Consider the following 23,475-nt stretch of genomic DNA (forward strand, 5'->3'; position numbering starts at 1 on the left):
ACTACCGACCTCTCCAAAATCAATCTGTACAATATATATTAAAAATTTTACAATTAATAGTTAATTCACTTAACAGTTCATTCAAGAACCATATTCTAAAGCGTTTATGTTAATAAATCAGAACACAGATGATAGCAGTTTAAACAGTGTACATTGAGATTTATTAGAACAAGCACTAATAGCAGCAGTGTACAGAGTGATGGAGACAATGTACTGTATGCACTGAACAATAATAATTATACAATTGCACTTCATCAGAGATCTATTAGAAAATGCTTTTCAGTAAACAGTTTCCCAAATCTAGCATTGTTTGGATTTGCCTCTGAGGAAAAAAATACAAAAAATATGCTTTTTTTTTTTTTTGGTAAGGCATTAGCAACATTCATTGGCAGGCTAAACAAGTCATTTGTACATGCATTATCCAATTACATTGCAACAGGTAAAAGAGCATCACGTTTCCTCAAAAACTAGAATAGTGTGTGTGTGGTTTTTGGACACAATATCCCGATAAATCCGGCTCAGCCCGAAGGAAACAGATGCCATCTTTTGTTACATTTTAGAGTACAACATAAACTACAGCATAGCCAGGGTCACCTTTATTTCCTACCAGAAGCTGTAGGACCTCCCTCAGTTGGAGTTGGTATTATGGGTATTGTGTATACCACATACATCACTGGAATAAAGTCTTCATTAAATTAATTTGTTTACTATTCCCCCCACTACCACCTCCCTGAATCACGTGGCCAAAAGACACTCAACTGCAATCAACATTAACTACTGTATGAGCTTGGGTTTTATTGCATGAGAGGTAGTCAGTGTGAGGCCTCTGCATTCTGGATTACTACAACAGTATGTTCAAAACCAACTCACAAGTGCAAAGACACAGAATAAGTGTTGCAGCTGCATTATGTGGGAACTTAAATCTGTTTTTTTACTGCTCCTTCCTGGCTAGGTTCAATCTCTAAAGTAGCCAGAGAACTTGATATACCAAAAAAAGCAATTCTATTTATGTGCTAAAGCCTAGAAGGAGTGACGGGACACACTTTCTCACATTCATGCTTTTCTAGGCTGAGATTAGGAGCATGCTCTTAGTTTGCCACCCCCTTCTTCGCAAATCAGAAAGATTAGTCTCCTTTTTTGATTGGCATACAGTACTAGCAACTCTCACTCTGGGCTGCACCATCCTGGGGAAAGTACAGGGAAACAGGGGTAGGAATTGCAAATATTCTTACAATTAAGCTTGCCAAAGTGAGACATAATATGATGAATTGTCATTGATTTAATCTCCTGTTCTTTCTTCCAAATGTCATACATAATTGAGCTTTGCAGAGACATGAAGTTAACTGGGTTTTAAATACTACAAGCCCCAGAATAAGGTCCCAAAATGCAAGAGAGTCAAAGGAAAGTCAAATACATTGCTCTGACTGGCAAGCAGCCAAACCAGCTGTATTTCACACATTTATCTTCCACAAGACAGTGCACATGTTCAAAATCAAGCTTAAGTGTACCCAGTTGAATACCTAGGCTTCACTGTATGTTAGGCCTACAGTTGAAATAGATTTGGGCAGCTAGATCATCCACTCACCCGGAAGCTCACTGAGTTCGATGGAGTACCAACAGCAGCGCAGCCTCATCTGCGTAGGTGCTCATTTGTTTAAGCATATAGGAATTAAAAATCAAGTACTGTAAAGCCTGGTGTAACCAGGTACATTGTTTTGATTTCTTACGAATGTCGCTGTTGAGCCTTTTTATTTGAACTTTAGTATCTACATCTTTTAAACTTAATCCAATCAGACTGTTTGCAATGTTTATGCTAAGTACATACTGATGCCTGTGCAAGATCAGAGTCCAAGCAGATGAAGCAGAAAACAAATCTGACATGTGCATTGCTGATTAACTCTTGCACGTGAAATAAAAGTCTATAGATTTGGAATATACAAATAATATCCTAGCTACGTTATTCCTCAGCTGTTGATGTTTAGTAACAGTAAGCAATAGAAGTGTTTTTACAGGGACAATTAGAGCCAGTACTTGGAGTCAGAATTAATAAGATGTAAAGAAGAATCAGCCTGAAAGATATACCAAACTTGTGAACAGTCAAGCACAAATAAATGCATTTGCAGGAAAGCAATCAAGATTACTTTTTTAAATGTTAAATTACTGAATGTACTATGAAGGACTAAACTTGGGCTTTTAAAAATTGTGATACTTTAAGTAGCTTATATGGTTTTCAAAACAAATATTTGCAAATCAATTTTATATTGAGTTATTTAGAAATTATGGTACTGACTTTTTTTTCCAGTATCCTTTTCTTCTTCATTTCTTTATGGAAGCCCACAGTGAACTTCTGAGCATAAAATTAAGGGTGCTGCAGGTCAAGTTTAATATTACAGTGCTCAAAAATAATGCCTTCTGCAACATTTGGGTAGCTGTGTACATAAATGATTCTTATTTTCTTTCCTTCCCTTAAGTAACAGTTTTCTATTGCTTTCAAACAACAGAAAAAATTTTGCCTCCTGCATCTAGGAACGCAGAATCTTTCTAGCTGCAGTCTGTTATTCCCCTGTAAAACAGACACCGTCTACCTGGTACTCAAAAGCAGCACTGGCTTTATATGCCAGGCATCTAGAAAGCAACTATTTGACTTTAAAATTCATCTTAAAATATGCAAAGCGAGCTTCTGTATACCTTTCTAGCTGACATAATAGCATAATCACAGTGGAAAACTCTGAGAACCTCCTTTTACAAGTATGCTACACAAAGAGATGTGTAAGAAATCAACAGATTTGGGATTTTTTGTAGAATGAGCACAGGGATATGGGCAATCAGTAAAGAATGCTCTTTTAGCTATTTAGGTTTTGACATTTTGGCCTGCTAAAGAACTGGTGCAGGACTGTTTCCCATCTGAAATTAAAGGCTGTTAAAAGCAAAGAAGCTCAGTAAGGCAATGTAAAATTAACAACTAATCTAGACCTTACTCTTCTAATGGCATTCTCAGAGTCTGAGCAAGGTATAAATACTAAAATTTACTACATTTCATACATGTGCGTATGGGATCTAATTTCACCAAAAAAGTGTGACATTATTGTCAATTCATATTAACTTTGTGCAAAAAATGAGAGAAAATACAGAATTCTTTGCTGTTGAAATACTGAGAAATCATAATTCACCAAACAGTTAATTATACAAAGGAAAGCAGAAAAAGACCCAAAGAAGAGTCTTGCTAATGGTTACAACAAAGAAAATATACCTAATATCCTAATATAGAACTATGATAATGATCTCTCTGCATACCACAGTAGTTTAATTTTGTGATGGCTTTTTACATGCTGAAGTATCCACTTCAGACAATCTAGCAGTAACAGATAAAGAACAAGAAGTTTGTTATGCATTTTGGTGAAGGAAAAGATTTCAGACATCAGATGCTAGCAGCTTGATTTCTTACTTATTTTATAGTAAATAACATAGACAGAAATCAATATACAAAGTAGAACCCCATCCATCCAGAAAAGCCCACTGATATTTCTTTTTGGTCCAAGGATTAAATTTTAGTGAGTAAGCATTATAGGTCCACCCCGCTCTGAAAGCTGGAGATTTAGCAAGGTCTGAGCACTAGGTGCAAGACAGAAGCACCACTCTTCATGTCTGTGGAGTTCCAAACACTGTTTAATTTTTAAAACTGAAACTTCACATGTAATTAATTCTTAGTGAGGAATGAATGTTTGAAAATAATTAGTTTAGAAATAATTATAAAGGAACAAGAACAGTGCTTTTGTTAAGTAGAGCGAAAGCCTAACTAAGGTAGAAGTCGCCATCTTTGCTTTTATGCCTACATACCAGAATACACTCATCAGCCTTTATTTCTCAGCTCATTGTCAGGTCTTGTTTGAGACTCAGCTGAAAATATAATTTATTGTGATCTGAATTTTCTACACTATATTTCAACCACGAAAGAATACTTTAGTATCATTAACAAATCATGCTAAAGTTTACAGCAAATGTTTTTTCCTCTGCACTAACCTGCTGGGAGGTCTGGAGCAGCAAAGTCCTCTCCAATAAGTAACACTTACTTCAAGAACTAAATAGACCTAATTTCTAACCTCAGATTGGAATGATAATTTTCAATGTTGACTTCAAGATAGGTGACAACGCAAGTTTAATATATTTATGTATAATTTTATTGTTGGCGATCCAATCTCAAAATATGTTATAAAATATTAAGCAAATACAAAGATAATTTAAGATCTCATCTGTATTTCTTCAATACAGTTGAATAAGCTATCCTGAATTTTCCTTTGGCTGGAAAATACTGAGGATTAAACTTATATTCATTTTGTTAATGGTACTGTAATATTCCTTGTTCAGGTGAATTTAACAAAGGAAGAGAGGGAGCATTCAGCACAGGACTACTAGAAAAGAAATTTGAGTTTGCAATCCTGACTCTTACACCGATTGTCCTCAGTGGACCTGACAGATCAACTGCTGGGCCACAAGTGCAATCATAAATGGTAATGCAACTTCAGAAAAAAGACGTTGCATGTGTGGCTACACTGACTGGCACAAGAAGCGAGTACCTCAGTGAAGACGAATAGTTCTGGTTGAATATTATCGCTGCGTGTGCTGCTCTTGTATAGTACTTACATCATTTTGACGCTCAGGGTGTAAAAGATAAGTTACCCACTTCTGACTTTTTGAAGGAATCTCCTCACCTCTTCCATTTTTGCACCCCTAATATTCTGGGCCAGCAACACTATACATTAGCATAAGATAGCCCTCTTTCATTAATGCAGACCATTAAAAGTAGCAGTCAATATGGAAACATGTTCTAGTGTTTCATAGGAGACAACATCTGTCATTGCTCCAGGAGTACGAAGAAGTAGCTTTACCATACTTCAATGAATTATTCATAGGTCAAGGCAGAATATATTACACACTGCTGATTATATATTCCAACTTTATTGTTTTCTTAATTATAAAATATGTAACTCTCTTAGTCCACATTACCAATACACCTTCAGCCAAATGCTGGCTACAGTCACTTTTATTTATAAAAGGAATAAAAACTTCCTTTCACCTTCAGAATTAATTCTGAGCAGATGTCATCAATATTCCCTTTTTTCATGCTGTCATGGATCAGTGGAAAGAAAAATAGTATTAAGGTAACCTGCCTGAAATGGATTCAGCAGCTCTGTTGACATTTGAATTCATAAAAGTTAGAAAACTTTCTATTTTGTTACAGCTGTGCCAGTGACAGAGCTGCTGTGACTAGTTTCACTGTTCTACACTGCAGTCTCTCCCTCCCTTTTCTTTTCTGAGGTTTGTCAAAGATTGCAAGGCAGGGAAAAAAAAAATAAAGATATGATGGGTTTGTAATACCACAATACTTGACAAAGGAGGAGAGAGGTATATAAAACACCTACAAGTACATCACTATCACTTTTTAAACCTGCAAGATACCATATAAAAATCATTTCATAAAGAGGCTTTTCAGTTTAGTGGAAGAAAGACATAGCTTACACTAAAGCTAATGAATGAAGGTGTTTTACATTCCCTAGTTTAAAGAGCGAATAATGTATTTGCTTTTGTAAGTAGATTCCTTACAATATATAATACAAAAATAAAACAAATTGCTGTAAATAAGCCATTTCCATGAGCTTACTGAGATTTGCAACATTCTTGCAGCTGCCATTCACTGTTCTAACAGAGCCCAGGGAGATATCCTCCCCAGGAATAATTAAACTTTATTAACACACTTAGTCCAGATTCTTCTGTTAAAAACAAAAAGAATAAAAAAACAAAAGACCTTTCTCCATGAAACTACTTCTGAGTGATACCAGAATGATAATAAAAGTAACCAGGGATGGTAAAGTAGAAAATTATACTACTTTTTATACTAAATATACCTTCGCAACTTTGAGCACATGAACAAAATACTTAGCTGCCGCTGTATCCCTACCTACTCTGACTTTTATCAATATATGTTCTAAACAGGAAGTTCAAGTTTTATACAATTTTGATGACTGTTACTTAATGACAGACAGGAAGAAAACCCAAGATAGTATTTTCAGCCCCAGTAGCTGCTAGAGTAAGTGGTTATGACACGGTAAACTTTGTTAAGTTTTCTCCCAGGTCTGTGTATAACACAGGGTGACCGGTGAGGCCATTCCAGTGTTTCTTAAACATGACATCTGTCATTAATCTTTTTCCCCCCGCTGGGCCAAACTCTCTAACTTAACCCCTCCTGTCATTTTAGCATATGAATACAAATACTCTTTCCTTTCAGGTGGATTTAATCTGAAAACTCTCCTTTATTTTCATTATGCAGCTCCAGTATTAGTAATGACACCTAAAATAAGAGCTATTCCTCAGATTACGACTGCAGCCAACGGCATGTTAAACAGCTAGTGTTTATCTCTGCACCAGACAATATTCAAAATCCTATAAAACAAGGAGACCACACAAACCTTCCCTATACTAACAGAGCTTTGCTAGTGAAAGCAAGTTTTGCAAAAGTCACAGAGAATTGGCATATTCAGCCCTCTTGGTTATGTGCAAGTGCAAATGAACCTCCCCACCCTTCCAGGGTATTTCTAAAAATTCAGATATTTTGAGAGAAACTCTATGAGCAAGACTGCATTGCACTGGGCTCCACTCTGCCTGGTTCAAGGGTGAGAAAATCCCATGTTACCTCCATGGGAATCAGAGGGCATGGCCCAGATGCAAGGTCCTCACTAGGTGCCCATGAGGGCAGGACCAGCACTGGCTCCTAGTGTGTCTTAAGGTTTGTGTAATTTGTTTCCATAAAGCTCTAACAGTGTTCAGTAGGGAAATTAAGGGCAATATCTTTCAAAACTGTGTCATGTATACGTACTGCAATACTCGACATATGCCTAGCATGTGCTATTCAAATACAACCCACAAATGCCTTACAAGCTCATTCAGAGTCAGAAGTTCAAAATGAGAAAAAAATAAAGGGTAACATTATTTGTAAGATGAAAAGAGTTCACTTTTAAAGCCAAATACAAAAAAAGTTTATTTCATGCAACTTACATGTGTCTAAAATTAGAATGAATGTCCAGATGACTTTTTAATCACAGTGATACTGTACGAAAATCAACTCATATTCAAATTGTATCTCCCAGTGAGATAACAATTTCTAATATGCTGAAAAATCTACCAGCTTGTTCATACAGATCTAAAATAGGAATGAAGCTATTTAAGTCTTTATAAGACATTACATTTGATGAAAATGGCTATTATTAACCTATCATATCTGCAGTACCAGAACAGGGAACAAATTAAGGTACACTTTTGAAATATTAATTGAAAGTACAGTTCACTATTGTGAAACTAAAGCATATGCGTTGTGTATTTTATACAGAAATAGGTGTTTTGAGAAAACACAGGAAAAAGCAAAGGATACATCTTTGTAGTAAAAGTTAGAACTTCTTAAATTGTCTAACAGGTTTTAAATGTCAAATGAGTTGCACTAATTTTCATCACATACCAAACCTATAGCAATTAAATCTACTGAGCTGATAAGTATTTTTCATGCCTTTCAAAAGGAAATACTGCCTGGATGAATGGAGTGAGGTGAGCTGAAAACTGCCCAAATCTCCAGCCTTGAAAGGCATTGATAAATGGCTTGTGCCCTGCTGGCAGACAGCAACGAGGACAGCCCTGCAGGTGTCAATTTTGTGGCCCGTGTCAATCAACATCTCACCAGTGACCTGGGCAAGGACATAGACTACACGCTAACAAGGTTCGCAGTTGACATGAAATTAGGAGGATGAGATGGCACGACAAATGGCAGAGCTTCAGTCAGAAGGACATTGCTCGGCTTGAGGACTGGGCCAGAAGACACTTCATGCGGTTCAATAGAAGTGCGAAGGTCTGCACCTGGGGCGGAAAAATCCCATGTTCTGGGAAGGGACGACCGAGCAGCAGCCCTGCTGAAAAGCAGGAGGCACTTACAATGGGTGCCAGGCTGCAAAGGAGCCAACAGCGCGTTCTCCCTGCAACACTGGCAGGGGATGTGGAAAGCCCACTATCCCCCGCAACTCAGCTCTGGTGAAATTTCATGGGTTGTCTAAAAATTATAATTTGGATAGAAGCCCCCAGACCTATCCTCTGTTAACCCATTCTCTTTAGAAACAGCACAAAATATGTCATGATGTCCCCCAAGGTTACAGGAAAAATTTAATAAAAGATTTTGCACAGAATCCATAGAATTCTGCACTATAAGAAATTGCTTTATGGTACATCTGCTAGCACTTTTTAATTTCTGATAAAGACTGCAAATATTTTGTGATGCATTGTTTTGTGTCTCCTCTACTTGCTTAAAAAGTGCCTTCAATAGAAAGATTTAGCATATCACAGATTTTTTTTTATTCTAAAAATGTTAATGTTATTTTTCTTTCAATGAGTGTCAAATAAACAATTGTAAAAAATAATTAAATCAGTGGTAGCATCTTTAGTGTACACCAAGTTTCAGTTTGCATTGCAAATACTGGCGTTCAAAAAACACTAGCAGAACACTGTAAAACTAAAGACCTTATTTCTGTATTTAAATTAAAAAACAACTTTTAAAAAAATTTGAGGACATGCAGTTTCTATCCCTGAAATGTACTTGCAGTTATACACACATAATGCTTTCTAATATCACGGTGAACTGCACACATAGACTGGAGCATGATGTGGGCAAATGTTTAATAACGTTTTTTAAGGAAAGTGACACAGAATAATTAATTGCTATTTTGCACACAATGTGCCAATTTGATTAATGGTGTAGTGTCATTAAAGCAAGTAGGATGAAGTTAACCAAATATGATTAAAAAACCCCAAACTTTTTATATATTTTCATTTTTTTATAATAACAATTGCAGAACTGAAAAAAAAAAAAATCAGACTAGGTTCAACGAGGAAAAAAAAAGATATCGTTCTTTGAATAATTCAAAATTTTCTTTGGAAGAAATCCTGTTAATCTGCACACAGGTTTTCTTACACCAAATATTCATAAGCAATTCATGAGCATTCACAATTCTTATAAAGTCTACTTAATATTTTCTTTAGGTTTTCATAGTTCTTCCTGATAATAGAACTGTGTGAAGAAATTGGAATTCATTAGTAGCTAGTTGCTCTGCCAGTTGCTTTGCCATACTAACAAGGAGGAGAACTAAATGCATATTAAATAATCAAAGTAATCTCAGTTCTGTAGGGACCTGACTCTGCAAAAAGAAGCAGCATAATCTACTGAGAACTGTTCGAGCAGCTCTGCTGGCAGGATCACATACCTATCTAATAATTTTTTTTAGGTCTCAGTACTAGAATCAATCTTAAATAGAAAAATTCAAGTGCACTATGTACGCTGTGTACATGTAGAAAGAGATACAGTGCATATGCATGACACCTAACCTATCATCAGTGCCTGGATGTATAATACACGCATAAATGGAAGACTAGATCATACCATATGGAATGCAGTTTTTACCTAATAAAATTACTTTTTTTCCTTTTATTAAAATCTGCCCTCCTACTGTTTAACGTTTCAGAGATTTTCAAATAGAAAGTGCCAAGCCTTCTCCCACATATATTAACTGAGGCTTAGCAACACATAAGAGACTTGGTTCTTAATCAAAAAATATAGAATCACTTTATGAAAAACTGTAAAATATAATTTTGCACAAAAGCTATTTTGGCAACACAAGTAGTAGTTGTTAGCTACAACGCATGGGAGCCTCTGCCATACTCTCAAATATAAATTTAGATAGGAAAAGCAGATGGGGAAAAAACAGAGCCAGTAAAGTAAACAGTGTGTGTGGCAGAAAATAGTTGTATTTACAGTACTGTCCAGCTTCTGGAGAGAAGCCAGAGAGCTTCCCATGAAATCTTTCTGTGCTTTTAACGCTGTTGCAAAGCTTCAGGGAATTCTAATTGTATGAACAGTTACGGGGAAATGAGATTCACTGTGAGACCATGTCTAGCCAGTGGTAAAAGTGATGATCGCACCTCAGCATCAGTCATTTAGAATATGAACTTTCTGACAAGCAATTCATGTGCATTTACCAAAATTGTATCAAATTCAACCAGTTAGCAGTTTCTTTTCAGTCTGAATATACAGTCAGCTTCCCAAAGCTAAAGCATGTACAGTAGATCTCATTCCTCTGAAATACAGTCAGATGTTTGGTTGTCTTTTGATTTTAAATAATGCAGGTTCTCCAATATTTATATCATGATAAAATTCTAGTGCTTTAAAAATCTGCCCTTCACACAAGCCTAAGCATACATATTTTAAAATTACTTACTGTACATCTTCATATTTTGTTTAAGGCATGAACTATGGCATATGAATGGGAACAGCTTCCGGAAAAGCGTATCTTTTTGACAAAGGCCAGTCCAAGCACATCACACCAAAGGACTAACCTGAAGCCAGAAATGACAGTGTTGTGACCCAAGAGTTTTTAACAAAAATAGTTGAAACAAAATGGATTTTTTCTCTTTTTCTTCCTCTTTTGTTTTGTGTTTTTTTGTTGGTTTTTTTTTTTTTTTTTTTTTGTAATTTAAATTATATTACTCTTAATGTCTGTTTAAAGCACCGGTTGCAGTTTTGCGTTTACCATCTCTTCCGAGTGACTTTGGATAACTCATCTGCTTCTTTTGTTCCGGATTTTCAGCGTATGAAACTTTAAAAGGTTTCTGTTTTTTTTTTTTTTTTTTTTTTTTTTTTTTTTTAATGGCTGCTGCAAAATTAAAAAGATCCAAGTGGTCAGGGGCCTGGTCTAATGCACTTTCAAAAGTCCATTATAAAGATGAAAATAAATGTGAATGATAGGTTTTTCCGTAGACCCACAAACCACGCTTAGCTATTAGAAACATATTGTGCATAGTTATTTTTTTCTTCAGAGTGATATGTTTACTAGATCTACATTCTCAGTTTACCAGAGTACAGGAATTTCTACTTTACTAAAGCCAGGATCCTTTCGCAGTTCCCAGTAGGTGTCATTGGTAACCCAGGCTTCCCTTTGATTAGCGTCGATAACTTTTCTGTAGAAAGGAAAAAAAAAAAGAGAGAGAAAGAGGGGGAAAAAAAGTTCTGACCATAGATCTCTGCTCTTATGTAATATGAAATCATATTCCCTACCTCTCTGATCTAACCCAATACTAAATCTGATTTTCTATTTCTAAAGGACACAAGAACAGTCAGGGATTTAACAATAAAAATCAGCCTCTACCTGTGTCAAAAGTGGAAGGTTTAGAAAGTAGCCAAGATCGCAAATGTGTTGTCTGATCTGTGTGAACAGGTCTTAGAGCCACATAAAGCCTCTTTGGCCATTACAGATTCTGATTATGCGCAGGGGATCAACCAAGAGATCTAGCTTGCAGAATGCAAGTCTTTTACCATTTATGTCGTTTGTCTCCTCTATATTTTCCTTATCTTCCACTACAAAACTGCATCAAGCACGTTCAACCTTTTCACTTTTGATTTGCCATGTAAACATCAGGCTATTTGGTAGGACTAGCCCTTGTTTCAGAAGAATGCTTCAAACAAACAAAAAACTGCTCCACTCAAAAATAAATTGTAACATAAGTGTAGATATATATACATTTATATATACATTTTACAGAGAGATATATGTATGTATGATATTGTTTTTCAGGTCACTGTTTATTACTTTGTTTATGCAATGACGTAAAACAATAACATAGTTAAATCTTAGATTCTAATATTATACTTCTATTGCACTTCAAAAAACATTGGCTGAGGGGAGCAGTGGGCTTATATAGCTGTTGCCCCTTGTGAGAAAATGATCTTTCAAGTATGAAGCTTTAAACTATGTAAAAATTGCTTCAGGCAGAGATCAGGTATCTGATTATTTTTCTTAAAATTGCCATTTTCCAGGCTTTCATGATTAACAGACTACGTTGGTGATAATTCTTGTAGTATTTTGTCCAGTCATACTACAGAAAACAGACTTGCTACTGAAATAAATAGACTCACTTAAAAAATTTGGGTACATATTCAATGCTGTTTTCTTCCATGTAACGCCTCCGACCTCTCTGGAGTTCCTCTATTCTTTGTTTCTCAGATGCTGCCGCTTCTACGTTTCCTTCCTCCAGAAGCCTGTATGAATAACAGCAGGTCCTATAGCAATCATACAGTGTCTAGGACAAGGATTTTCTAGTGCCAATCATCATAAAAATCAAGCAGAAGCCAAGCCAAGCCAAGCCAAGCCTGTCTGTGTTGTACCCACTTTCAGATCTAGTCATAACCTCATAAAATAAGAATAACCGAGATGTGACTCCCCAGCTACATGTACCTGACCTATAGCCTAAGGCATACACTTTCTTTAGTAACTTTAACATATCACAAACGTTGAAGTACTTTGAACTGGGATTTAGGAGGGAATTAGTGTTGATTCCATTCATAGCAGGAGGGCAAGACATTTCAGAGCCTGTCTTTCTAGTTTGTTATGAGGAATCCTACCTCTGCCCAAAGATTGCTCTATAGCTCTACTATACCAACAAGATACTTTCTACTTTCCTTCAACTGAGTAAAGCAGAAATTTGATTGCAATACTGAATACCTTCTCTGCTAGCAGAATCCTCCAAAGCTTAGTTCAGACTGTAGTGAAGACATAGACAAAATTCAATACTCAGCCAAACCCAGCCTTAAACCCAGCAATATTAAGAGTATAAATAAGCATTCTTGCCTTTGATCTGGCCTGAATCGTGCATCTGTTGTAGGAAGAAGATCTTTCAGTAAAGGATCTAATTCATTGAGCTCAATAGCAAACCTCGTGAAGCCATAATAACGTTCATAATTGGTTGGCATGGAGCCTGTGTGAATATGTACAAGAAAGAAAAAAGCTTTTTAAGGTATTACTTTAAATATGCAAGAGATTAATTTATTTATTAAATTATAACAGCAAAAATATTAATATATTTTACGCTTACATACAATTAAAAAGCGTCAAAAGCTATTCTCTAGGTGGAACAACATTCACTAAATATTAATTTGAACTGCTTATCCTGCGGAAGTTGTAATTACATGCTAATAGATTCAAAACTTTTATGATTTTCCTTCCTTTTTACATAAGAACTACTGTTTCCAGATTTTCAAGTTCAACATAGTTTCCTGTTCCCCAGAAAGTGGGCTTACCAAATGTCTCTATAAAAGCTAACCTTAACTGATCTTCAGAGTTGATTTTGGAACATAACACTCACTTGCAGACTGATTTGGCACTGTCCAACACCTTCAGCACTAACGGCAGTCAGAGTAGACATAGCAGAGAGTAGGGCGCAAAGTAGGGTTGAAAACACTATCTATACATAGTAGGGTTCAAAATACCAACAATAATGACAACTGCTGGATAATCACTCTGCATGTATGAAAGATAGTACAGGTGCAAAGGATGACTAATTCAACCTCAGTGCCTATAAGCAAGCAGTAAGGAAGTTGAAATCAGCTCCTGAAATCACAGGAGCTCGCAGATCCAGACATCCAATTTTTTTTTCTTAAGTTGACCACAAGACCCCAGAATATTTGACCAGGAGTCAGAGTGAGATGTTGTCGTGGTTTAACCCCAGCCAGCAACTAAGCACCATGCAGCTGCTCACTCACTGCCCCCCCCCCACCCAGTGGGATGGGGGAGAATATCGGGAAAAGAAGTAAAACTTGTGGGTTGAGATAAGAACGGTTTAATAGAACAGAAAAGAAGAAACTAATAATGATAATGATAACACTAATAAAAGGACAACAGCAATAATGAAAGGATTGGAATGTACAGATGACGCGCAGTGCAATTGCTCACCACCCGCCGACTAGCACCCCGCTAGTCCCCCAGCGGCGATTCCCCGCCCCCACTTCCCAGTTCCTATACTGGATGGGACGTCACATGGTATGGAATACCCTGTTGGTCAGTTTGGGTCAGGTGCCCTGGCTGTGTCCTGTGCCGACTTCTTGTGTCCCTCCAGCTTTCTCGCTGGCTGGGCATGAGAAGCTGAAAAATCCTTGACATTAGTCTAAACACTACTTAGCAACAACTGAAAACATCAGTGTTATCAACATTCTTCTCATACTGAACTCAAAACATAGCACCGTACCAGCTACTAGGAAGACAGTTAACTCTATCCCAGCTGAAACTAGGACAGATGTAGAAGACTATGCCCTGTAAGAACATTTCCATTTACCATTATTATAAACTCATGTAAATTTTTGTTTATTTGTCTAGCCAGAAATTTAATTTCTCCAGTAGTATTTTGTGTATTTAAAATGATGGCTAAAACAGCTCTACATAGTTTAGGGTTATACTACAGTGACTGCCAGAGTTTATTACAAGCTTCTTACCTGGCCTCCATATGCATTTGGCTGAAGGTGCAACCCCACAATAAAGGCCTTCATGCCACTTTCCAAAAAGGCGATGAACCACCTTCCCTTCTTGATCTATCACAACTCCCTGCACCTCATTTACATTTGAATTCCAGTAGTTCACCTGCAAGTTTAACAAAGAATTACTAGTTCACACTGTTTTTCACATTACCCATTGTACCAATACAGCCACTGCATGAATCTTAATATGTGGCACCAACTGTCCAAATTTTGTATCGGAACAGCTCACCTGGAACCAAGAATACCAGAATTGGAAATTCAGATGATCTGAATATTAATTGATTTAGTATATGAGAAACCCTGAATAATTTGATATGTGTTTTGGTATAAAGGTATTTAAATTATCTGCACATCTGGGAACTATATTGTTGTTCATTAACCCAAATCCCACCACACAATTCAGCAAAAAATGACACTTTGAAAGTTGCAAGATTGGAGCCAACTAACTCTCTTCTTTCTATATGGAGAAATACTGAATATACCTGTATATGTAAGGGAATCCTTTGATGGGTGCTGCACAGTACTGTTTGCAGCAGGGAAGACATTCAGCCAGTATTACTTGTTATTTGTTGCTTTCTGTTTCTCTTCTCTGCTTTGCTTTTCTTAGACACATTTATTTCTTACACCTTCAACTACTGAGCCAGTTGCCCATTCTCAGAACATCCATCAAAACATGAATTTCAGATTTACGGTAACACACCACTGCTAACACTGCAATGGTATTGATGTATTTTGTTGCAATATGAAGACAAACTTATTTTTAGGGAAAATAATGGATAGTAACATAGCTATATAGTGATTTGGTTTTATATGTGGTTCTTGTCTGGATATTAAAATACTATGAACCAAAGCAGCATTATTTAATTGAAAGGGAGAAAATATTGACTGTCAAATTCTAGTAAAGGCAGAAGTAAAATGGCACAGAAGTCTAAAGTGACTTTGTGTTTTCATTGTGGTAATACAAAAGAAATTATTCATTCTTAACCTAAAACCAACAACAGTATAGCACACACCTATACAGCAATGCAACATTCTGATATCAAATGTTCAATGGAATGAAGTCATACTACTCGACATAGCACTCTCATTTGACAATTTACATATTTATGAACATTGATAAGACAGAATGTGGAATGTGGATTTCAGGAATACTAAATAAACTGCTTGATGTATGCTTGAACTATGCAGTTTTATGAATATGGTATGTATTAGAATACATATGTTACCTTGACAAATGTGAGTTTACAAATACAAACACTGCTTTTTGTGTTTCTGATAGTTATCTCTCCATAGTGTTCTATCCACCTCCTTCCACTAAGAATATTATGTATGCAAGTAGTGACTTTGTTCCAGACATAGTAGTCTCCATACCTAAGAACAGATTAACAAGTGGTAATGTACATTAACCATGATCATTAGGACAAAAAAGTAAAACATAGCTCCATTATCATAAATACAAGACCAAAAGTAAAACATAGCTCCATTATCATAAATACAAGACCATATTCCTCAAAAACTTTTGAAACAATAGCTTACTTTATTAAAGCACTGGTTCTGGGTACATTACTAATCCTCCATAGAGGAGCTCACCTAAGCTCTAGTGCAGAGAACTGAAGAATGGTGCTATGAACCACACATCAAGCCATTGTGAATCACCAAAGCCTTGCATAGCATATTCACTGTCCTCAGAGCATTAACTGCTTTGGCCCCATTTCCTCTAGGGGAAGGAGAGTGACCCAAAGATCAACATAAGGCTGAATTGAGGCTATAAGCAGACAATGTAATTAAATTACAAATAGAACAAAATAAATATGGGAAGGAGGTAACAGAAAGGAAGTAGGAAGCAGGAGCTCACTGGCACATCATCCCTTTCCCTCTGTAACAACTACTCAAGAGTCAGAGCATCTCTGTTGTCAAACAAGGGAATAAAATGAGGGAATTATATTGTGCAAAGCACATTCTCCTTCAGAGCTGAGGGGCGAGCATGAGGACAGAAGACAAAGATGCTCCTGACTGCATTTACTTCAATTTCATGAGATGGATAAAGAGGTGGAGTGATGTCATGCTGTTAGAGGCAGAAAAAAAGGCTGGGTGCAATGTACAGGAGCAGGAATAGTACTGCAAAACCAGCAGACATGTTAAAGTATCCTCTCCTTGCATATTCTCAGGATTTACAACTTGCAACTACTCTTACCTGTGGTGAAACTTCTTCTTCTCACTACTCTTTCAACACCTGAAGAACATGTTCTGGCTTAACTACATTTTGGAAAATGACCTTACATTACTAGCGGTTGTTCTGAGGGAACACTTAGCAGTATTGAGAGCCTTAGCAAGGACAGCGCTAGCTGCTGACAGTCCTATATTGCAGCCTTGTTCTGAACAGTTGATCGTTACTGTACATGTAAAACTCTGGGTTCTCTCTTCTAAAACATTTCTATCCCCCGCCGTCTACCGCTTTCTAGAGAGTTTGTATATTTTTCCTCCAAAAACCCAAATGGATCTTCAGGCTCAAAAATGCTTCAGTATCCCCACCTGTACACTAAGGAGAGATGCGAGCTACGCACTACTCTCACCAGTACAAATCATGTGATGTCTGCATGCACTTCCCCCAATCCATTCACAAGGCAGCACAGATTAGATTGCAGCAAAGACTGAAAACAAAAGGAAATAGGACAGTAGCTTACTTTGGAAGAGTCACATTCAAGGTTCCAACTGGCAGAATTTCCATTGATTTCCCCCAGAATTTGTTTTTCCACCTGATATCTGAATATAATAGTGAAAGATTTACAAAACTTACAAAACTTGAAAGATTTACAAAACTTACAAAACTTGAAAAGACCAAAGTCTCCTCCTTGCAGTGATCTGCGTGGCACACAAGATGCTCTATGCTAGACTACCCGGTTTAAAACAGGACAGTATGAGGTTGTCATGAAAATACAGAAGAAAAAAAATACTAGAAAATGACATTAGGCCAGAAAAACTAAAGATAAGTTTGATTTTTTTCCTAGGAGTCATGGCTGTGCTACATTATTGTCAAATCTCTCATGAAAACATTCAATAGAAATTAAATGCATATGTCAGTAGATACAAAGAAAGAAAGAGCTGCTTGTTCAACTGTGTAAAAAGAACTGCTTGTGTTTGTAAGAAATAATAATTTTCTTGGTAAAAAAGCTTCTAACCAGAAAAGTCTAAACAGACTGCAAGTGACAAGGGAAGTTATAACATGTCTGCTCACTCTTAAGAATGAGAATTTGGAGGAAAATAATTCAGAGCATCAGTTTGTAATATGTTACTACAAAACTAATAAGTATAGAAATTGAGTAAGTTCCAAATGCAAAGCTCAGCTTGTACAAAGCATTTACTTCCTAATAAAAAAGGAGTTTATGGTTTTGAATTAAAAAAGTATACCTTGCCAAAACACAAAGTTCTTCGATTCACAGTGACAGGCCGAAATGGGAGGATGGTGGCTAACCTGGAAAACAGTTTGACTGAGTTAAAAACAGTTCATTTTAATTTCTAAGACAACACAATTGTTACTGCAATATGAAAATACTATATAGCCCACACTATTTTTTAGCCTATGTTGCTATGAAAACAGATGCAACTTAAGTTTGTACTTAAAATGCTATGTACTTAAACCACTTCCTTGTGATTACTATAAAAATATATACCTTCTAGCATTTAACAAAGTTCATTCATACTAACAACCTTTCCATACTATTAAGAGAGCAAACCATTCTAACTAGAAAGAAAAAACAAGATTACTCTATAAAACAAAGAAACCAAAAGCTAAATCTAAACAGGAGTGTCTATCTAGAAACAAGCTTTACCTGCTCTGAGAAAAATCGAAATCCTTTGTCTTCTCTAATACATTCGTAAGTTTCACCAAGCACTGGGTTAAATGGCTTGCTTCCTGCTCTAAAGTATGTAGAGGCATAGCCTGATGCTGCAAAAGCAGCTATGAGAACCTGTGAAAATATAGACAAGAACGTAAGCGAGTATAGGCAGAGATTCTCGTGTATCACTACGTGGCATCCCACAACTCACTCCAGTCAGAGTGAAATCTGGATTAATGAAGCATGCCTGAGAGTGAAGCCATACATCCCAGCCAGAACCAGTATAAACTGTATTTCTTTTGTTGATATCATTTGTTTTTCTTCATGGCCTCAGTCAGTCTCTTTCAACAGTCCCCTAAAAATAACAATCTGCACAAGATACTGTTCTTCTACCTTTGACCAGGCTTATCAATAATGATCTAAAACAGAGACCCAGCTCTAGTCTATGCTCCTTGTGAATAAATATTATATGATAACTTCTAATGACAAGATCACATACCATTTTCCTATGGGAACTATTTTATTTAGTGTCAAACATAAACGGCTCTCACTTAAGATGTCCTTAATGCAGAGTTATCTCAGGATCTTCCATGCATGTGCAGCCTTATCAGCCCCCTTGTCTACATGTACAACCAAAATTTAGTAATCTCTAAACCAGGCCTAGCTGGGAGTAATAAACTAAGTGACATGCCACGGTAATTAAGATTACAGCTCCCTTCAGCAGAGTTAAAAAAAAAAAAAAAATCACAACAGGCACTCAGAAGTCAAAACTTCAGAAAAGCAATACGGGGATAAAAACCACTCAGCTATGCATTATCTGCTAACAGTGGGGCGAACCTTAACCAGGTCCCCCTTACCTCACACTAGCAAGGACATAACACTCATGTGAGCTTTTACATGCTTTGTTTTCATCCCACTGTGTAATGAGTGCTCCATTCTCTATTCATGTCATATTATTCATAAATACAGCATCAACAGAATTAATGCTCTTTTCATGGGCTTTTCTTCAACAGTAAAAACCTTTATTCTTCCAAAACCTTTTTCATGAATTTAACTATAACACACTACAGAGAAATGAGGGGGTTTACTATCTTTATGATACATAGAGCAATGAGAAGAAAAAAGTTTCCACTACTTTTGGATGCTTATTTAAGATAGCAAAGTCCTGATTTTTCAAAGAACAACGAAGAAGCAGGTAACATATTCACAGTACTGCTACCACTGATGCTTTGGGTATTCAGGACTTTTGCCAAGCAGGCCCACGTGCCTTGGCCTGGGTGTGCACTTTGCATTTTTAAGGTGCTTGTTAAAAGTTTGGCTTGTATCCTCAGTATTGCACTAGGTATCTGTAGCAGAGAAGGCGACTGAATCCGTGTTCCCAAAGAAGCTTTCGGTTGCACCATGGCTTTTCCTTCCCGAACTCTCCTGACTCCTTCAATACTCACCTTCCAAGCTTTTCAACAGAAGAGGCAGAGTCCTACAGGCAAACAGCCTGCTTTACTCAGTACAACCCTGCCTAGTCCTTACAGGATCTCCCTTTTGTGAGGGACATAAGGAGTCTTGTAGGAAAACAGCATGCGATGACAAATAATTCAACCCCCTATAATAAGACAGGTCCAACTTCTTCAGTGGCAAGGAAAACATACCAATGTTTAGGACCCCTTGCTCTCCTGCAGGCCACGTGAACGTGGCAGTTCATGCACCTGAGCACGTGGCTATATGACAGCCACAGGCAACCTCTCTTCTCCCAGTTATCCACAGTGCTGTCAACCCATACTAGGGAACAGTAGATATGTTCATCAACAACACTGCCAACTTTCCCTAACAGCCTTTCCCTGTTTCTTCTGAAGAAAAGGAGACATGACAGATCAAAGCACCCTGAGTCCTGAACACAGGCTGTTGGCTGTCAGTTAAAAAACCAAGACATACTTACAGGGCAGTTGAAGTCAGGCTGCCCAGGCAAACCATTTTGGTGGTTTGGAACTTCTCTATTAGAAATTGCCTAGGATGACATCTTATTGACATCTACATTGATCATAAGCCAGCCACAGACTTGATTAGCTCTTGGAGGCTACTGGACTTGATCACTGAAAGCCAGGAAAGGATGCTGCAGGATTAGAAACTGCCAATGCCTACATATATGGTCCTAGAGAGTGAGATCAGTCTTCACATCAATGAGTCACAATTGCAGGACTTGCTTTAAAGTCACGAAAAGTCCCTCAGCCGTGTTCAGATCAAACTTAGCACCTCTAATTGTTCATAGCATTCATTTGACCCAGCAGGGAGGTCTGTTGTCTGTGAACAGGAAGAGCAAGAGGGGACCCTGCACAGACCTCCACTCAACAGCTCCCTTTTTAATACAGACATAAGAAGTGCTACACTAGATTTATTACCATGCGTTCATAAGGATCATCTGTTTCAGCAGCCTTGTCCAAGAGTTCACTGTATTCCAGCTCTTCACAAAGATGTTGTAAGGTATTCAGAGGTTCATTTAGCTCAACTGGCATGGATACTTTGGAAAGATCTTTGCCAATGTTATTTCTCAAAATATTCCACAGATTGATGTTACTGGTGTCAGGGCTGGGAGCTGGGAGACAAGTTCTCCGTCCATTCCTGAATGCACCTCCTGTTAGCTCACCATTAAGAACTGGGAAGGGAAAAAAATATTATCATAAGAAAGCAGTAGATTAAGAAAAACAGACCACCAGAACAAGCAAGCCCAACTTCACTGATTTCAGCTGAGCTGGTCTTGTACAGACATGCAATAAATCTGGTACATGAACAAAACCAAAATAATTTTCCAAAGTTTAAAAATAGCAGTATACTTTGCCGAGAAATGTTGTCTGCAACACTGGTGTTGTCCTCAGATATATTATCACTCACATCACTGATATAAGATTCATCATCAGAAGCCTAAAACATAAATAAAATATCACCTAAGTCAAATACATATAAAATATATCAACAAATTAGACAAAAATAATTGAAACACAAATATTCAAAGAAATCATCTCTACTCAATTAGAGCTTTCAACTAAATCAACTGGATGTTTCAATCAGCCCATACTGCCAATGCACTAAAAGTGTCAAAACAAATGCTATGCTCTCCTTATGTTTCTGAATTCCTTAATATGAAGCCAAATACAGGCATTAAATTTGCAAAAGGGTGACCTCAAATGAGACCAGAGATGAACAAAAAGTGGACAACGTAATGCGTTGGGGATGGGAGGTGAGAAGAGATAGACAGATTTGTGCTCTTTATAAAGACCCAAACAATAAAACCAGCTTGTGTTTCAGCAAAAAATTATATAAACATCGACCTATCATTTTGCAAAACAAGAACTACATCAGTGTCTTAACAAATATTTTTTTTTCAGAAATATTACTTTCAAAATATTTTACCATATTTACTGATAACAGAGTATTTATTATAAGGCCTATACCATTTGGGGGTGACTTTGTAAAGTTTGCATTTTGTTTATACCAGACACACTGATTTCCCATGCTGATATAGACAATCCAGACTACTGAGATAACATGTACTCTACACCTTATTGCCAGAAGCAATAAGATAAGGAACCAATCCATTCTTTAGATGAACAACTCTAGCCGTGGTTGTGCCAACTCGTGGCACATGAGCAAACCTTGTCAAAAAGAAAATATGGTGGAACACTCTTATTTCCTCTTACAGAAGAGTTGTGGTAGACCACAGCACTACTGTGGCTTTATAAAAAGGTATTTAAAAAAAATAAATAAATTTTAAAAATTGAAGAATTTATTCAGGATAGCACAGAAAAGCTGTGGACAGCAGCATGATTCAGGAGCCTGAGCTGTTTCTGATGGCTTCAACTTTGAGCTTGAGTGAGCCAATTTTTCAGGCTTTTGTCTACTTCTCTGATTATAGAGAATAACTTTATATGTATACTAGAGGACTTTTTTTTTAAAGAATATTTTAAAATCTGTATTAGTTGACTGCATAGTCAGACATAATTGCTCCTGTCTATGTCATCCTTACCTGAAACTGTCATAGTCTAGCAAGGACAGATACTGAACATAAGCTACTGATACAAACAACTTTCAATTCAGTTTTACACTTCAGGGAACTTCTGCACTCCATCACAAGTGAGTCTCAGGTTCATTTTTCTACACCTTACACATTCTGATACCTTTTTATTCTAAGTATCATTATTAAAAAACAAAACAAAACAAAACAAAAAAAACATTCCCTAGTGGTAGCAATACCTAAATCTGTCCAACAGCAAAGCTGCAGCATGCTGTCATAGCCTACCTCGTTTTCTGACGAGCTGGCAGATAGAAGCACTTCCTGTGCATCAAAGAACTCTGAAACGGATTCAGACATAGAGAGCCTGCTCTCATTAGAAACTTGCTGAGACAGTGGCAAACTGACATGAATTTGTTCACCCGTCTGTAAATAAAGCACAGAAAAATAAAAGTATTATTTCTAATATAAAAGAAATATGCATAGAAGGGGTAAATCACCCAAATAATTTTTCTATGCCAAATATAAGCACAGGTAGTAAAGACAGCATTTTAGTAGGGCTTTGTGTGTACCTAACAGATGAGACTTTGACAAATTACAAAATAAAGTGCATTTTGAGCAGTGAGATACATGTCTTCGAGGCCTGCTCAGCCATCAACTGCTAAGTTTTAGCAGCACGAATAATCACAGATCTAGTTCTGTATCCAGAGGAATGATTTTGTGGACAATAGCTGGATTGTGTCAGACAAATTCAGCCATGAAATTCAGATGAAAAGACACCAGGTCGTAACAAATTACATCACTGGGAGCTAGCTTTGATACAACCAAAACTCAAATATAAAGCTTTATAAGGTCAGGGAGTTATAAGTTACTTTCAAAATAAATGCACTTGTGAACCAGTTTAGTAACAAATGTTTCAAATGTCTGAATATTCAGGAGGATGGCTATAATATATATTTATGTGCTTTGATTCCGTGTTTGTACTTCAAAACTCATTTGAATGATGCCATTAACACTGACTCAATACTACTAAGGGAATGAACTCTCTATGGTTTATTATAAAGAGAATTTAACAGCAAAGGCAAGGGTTCAAAACTGTGTTATGTGTATATCAGTAGGGGGGCAAGCTAATTTAAATAGTGGAACATATATTCCTCTTCCCGCTACTGATGGGAGGAACACCAGGTTTCAACGTGTTACCCTACAGGCTGTCATTTTAAGAACGGAGGAAAACAAGATTCTCTCCCTGT

General features: G+C 36.9%; 2 protein-coding genes across 11 annotated transcripts in view; both read right to left on the minus strand.

Annotated features, from left to right (window-relative positions):
- PJVK (pejvakin) overlaps positions 1-10,405 on the minus strand; it is a 28,412-nt gene extending 18,007 nt beyond the window's left edge. Inside the window, exon 1 of one of the 2 annotated variants that reach the window (XM_030019118.1) lies at positions 10,305-10,405. Coding sequence is in view for 1 of the 2 variants with exons in the window: in XM_030019114.1 (XP_029874974.1) it covers positions 10,305-10,317 (13 nt within the window). In the remaining variant the exon portion in view is untranslated. The remainder of the gene's footprint in view (positions 1-10,304) is intronic. The other variant, XM_030019114.1, reaches the window with a different exon arrangement.
- The window catches only part of OSBPL6 (oxysterol binding protein like 6), a 111,660-nt gene continuing 88,323 nt past the window's right edge, over positions 139-23,475 (minus strand). For all 9 annotated transcript variants that reach the window (XM_030019105.2, XM_030019111.2, XM_030019112.2 and 6 more), the window contains 11 exons: positions 22,514-22,651; positions 21,051-21,138; positions 20,619-20,872; positions 18,220-18,357; positions 17,798-17,861; positions 17,074-17,152; positions 15,616-15,760; positions 14,348-14,492; positions 12,711-12,837; positions 11,999-12,121; positions 139-11,043 (listed from right to left, as the gene is read on the minus strand). In XM_030019105.2, the coding sequence (XP_029874965.1) occupies positions 10,935-11,043; positions 11,999-12,121; positions 12,711-12,837; positions 14,348-14,492; positions 15,616-15,760; positions 17,074-17,152; positions 17,798-17,861; positions 18,220-18,357; positions 20,619-20,872; positions 21,051-21,138; positions 22,514-22,651 (1,410 nt within the window). In that variant the 3' untranslated portion in view covers positions 139-10,934. The remainder of the gene's footprint in view (positions 11,044-11,998; positions 12,122-12,710; positions 12,838-14,347; positions 14,493-15,615; positions 15,761-17,073; positions 17,153-17,797; positions 17,862-18,219; positions 18,358-20,618; positions 20,873-21,050; positions 21,139-22,513; positions 22,652-23,475) is intronic.

Source organism: Aquila chrysaetos, chromosome 6 (genome assembly GCF_900496995.4).
Source record: "Aquila chrysaetos chrysaetos chromosome 6, bAquChr1.4, whole genome shotgun sequence".
In the NCBI taxonomy this organism is placed as follows: domain Eukaryota; kingdom Metazoa; phylum Chordata; class Aves; order Accipitriformes; family Accipitridae; genus Aquila; species Aquila chrysaetos.